The sequence below is a fragment of the Rhagoletis pomonella genome, unplaced genomic scaffold (assembly GCF_013731165.1).
Source record: "Rhagoletis pomonella isolate Grant_MI unplaced genomic scaffold, Rhpom_1.0 Rhpom_scaffold_00003, whole genome shotgun sequence".
Taxonomy (NCBI): domain Eukaryota; kingdom Metazoa; phylum Arthropoda; class Insecta; order Diptera; family Tephritidae; genus Rhagoletis; species Rhagoletis pomonella.
Genome location: NW_023458557.1, coordinates 42,606,958 through 42,609,184, shown reverse-complemented (window position 1 = coordinate 42,609,184; position 2,227 = coordinate 42,606,958). Strand labels below are relative to the sequence as shown.

The following is a 2,227-nucleotide window of genomic DNA, read 5'->3' as shown; positions in this document are numbered from 1 at the left end:
GGGGGGGGGGGGGGGGGGGGGGGGGGGGGGGGGTTCTATAGATATGTCCAATACTGTATATCCATAGCTTACAGCTATTTAATTCAATAAAAACATACAGATATATGTATGTATGTTAAGAGGTATTTTTTCAGACTTCAATTCAATGTATGTGAGCAGGTAACTTTAAGTTTTTAATTTAATAAAAACATACGGTGAAGTACAAAAGTGTTTTCAAAACTAATTATTCGCAATACTCACAATGTTTTTTCATCTTAAATATTTTGTGATAACAATTTATAAAAACATATTTTATATTAAACAAAAACCAATCAAAGCTTAGAACTTTATGCAAAATTAAACAAGACAGCAAATTTTCATCATACTTTTGAACTTTTTAATCAGAATGCTTAGAAAATGTTTGGGTATGCAGTTTTATAGGTCCCTTAGTTTTGTGTACACTTTAGTCACTCACCGTATGCACATAAGTATGTAGACAACTTTATGAGTTTTTATTGGCCATGGCTTGTGAAAAGGACAATATTGCACTGGCCATATTGTTCATAGAATTGGAAAAGTGTTCCATGCATTTCAGAGATTGTTCTCTGAATTTTCTCTCTTCCTCATTCCTTTCCTTGATAGATGTCATCATTTCTCCGAACATCTTATCCGAGGTTGTTTTTCGGTGAAGTGAAGTTGCCGGAGTCTCATTAAGTGGGTCCGTTGATTCAACAGAAGGACTACCGGGATCGTAAGAAATTAGTATTTCGGTCTAAAAAATCAAGAAAGTGTTATTTTTGCGTATACATACATACATATGTACAGTGCGTTAAAAATTATAATATCACCTAAATTTTCTGAGACAACATGCAATCCTTGCTGAAAGTTACAATATTTGCTAGGAGCAATCCTTGCACATGCATATTTAAGTTACACTGTATTATTTTATGATAAAAAAGCTTTTCACTTAAAACCATGGACAAGGATGTGCTTGACATGCCAACGGTGGCTAAAGTCATCAGTGTTATCAAAGTTACCGGATAAAGTGTAAAGAAGTTTAATCCTGATGACATTGACGGCCTATGCAACTTCACTACATTTACGTTACTAGGTCACAAGTTATAGCAGAAAAATTAGGTGAGGTTATCATTAACTAAAACAGTATGTGTCAATTACCTCGGCACCAACATTTGGAATATCAGCCATCCCATCAACAACGACTGAGCCAAGAGTGTCCAATGCCCGCTGGTCCCTCTCCGTAACTGCCTCTTCCAAGCAGGGACCTCCGCCCGTCACCAATCGATCGGCCTTTGCCTTCCTAGCCCTGGATCTTACTTGATTTTTCCAATGGGCTAGAGACTGAAATACAAATAATGTTCCAACTCTTATAACAACAATTTGGTAATATGATTTAAGATTTACCTCTTTCCATTTATTCGGAGTGCGTATCGGCCCTTTAAGAGCGTTAAGTTGCTCTGCTAGCTCTATCCACAGCTCCTGTATCCTTTTTGGCCGCGTCGGGTCATTTTTGTTGAGCTGCAACTCAGGGTGGCTCCGCATAAACGCCAGGTAGCACTCTATTTGCTCCTTGCTTGTGCGCGTTGTCTTTTCTGTATCTGTAAAATAAAAATACCTTATTTTCAAAGAAATTGAACAAAATAAGAAAAACTAAATTTATGTACAATTACTTACCTTCATCGGCCATTTTAGTTGAATGCACATAGTGATGAATACGGCATTAATCGATTGCTCACTTTTCTGGCCTTTATATATTCTCCCAGAAAATCGATTCAGATAAATTGCCTATAAAACCAAATGTCTAAACATTTTCTTATAAATTCTTTGTAGTTATCATATTCTTTATATTTCTAATGTACGATTTTGCTTTAAAAATGCGTTTAAAAACCTATTTTTTTATGTAATCGATAAATGAATATTTGTTGAACTATTTTATCATCCCAATTGGAACATGCTATCAGCTGATTGTCTCTGTTTGTATTCACCACACATTTTTGGTGAAATTTTTGTGACTCTCTCTTACTGAATACCAAAATTGTCTCAAGTCACAAAAAAAATCACAAATTGATAGTCTCAAATTTAGTGACTTGAGATGAGACTGAGTTACTGAATACAGCCATTAGTCTCATCTCAAGTCACTAAATTTGAGATTAGCGTTAGTGACTATTTTTGTGACTTGAGATGATTTGGCTATTCAGTAGGAGAGAGTCACAAAACCTTCACCAAAAAT

The 2,227-nt window shown here is 35.5% G+C and overlaps 1 protein-coding gene across 2 annotated transcripts; it reads right to left on the bottom strand.

The window, feature by feature from the left end:
* Nucleotides 1-464: 464 nt before the first annotated feature.
* Nucleotides 465-1,778, bottom strand: LOC118736581. Of its 2 annotated transcripts, none has more exons than XM_036466634.1 (4): nt 1,672-1,776; nt 1,402-1,595; nt 1,156-1,338; nt 465-751 (listed from the first exon to the last, which is right to left on the bottom strand). In XM_036466634.1, the coding sequence occupies exons 1-4, from the start codon at nt 1,682-1,684 to the stop codon at nt 482-484; spliced, it is 660 nt and encodes a 219-aa protein (XP_036322527.1). In that variant the 5' UTR covers nt 1,685-1,776; the 3' UTR covers nt 465-481. The 2 variants fall into 2 exon arrangements, with proteins under 2 accessions (XP_036322527.1, XP_036322529.1); XM_036466636.1 differs by lacking the exon at nt 465-751 and adding an exon at nt 822-1,086 and having other exon boundaries at nt 1,672-1,778.
* Nucleotides 1,779-2,227: the final 449 nt, after the last annotated feature.

Bases quoted from the DNA above. Each gene is read 5' to 3' on its own strand.
- LOC118736581 (XM_036466634.1), bottom strand. The intron at 1,339-1,401 runs GTAAATCTTAAA...TTTGTATTTCAG, and splicing joins CTCCGAATAAATGGAAAGAG to TCTCTAGCCCATTGGAAAAA. The intron at 752-1,155 runs GTAATTGACACA...TTGATTTTTTAG, and splicing joins TTCCAAATGTTGGTGCCGAG to ACCGAAATACTAATTTCTTA.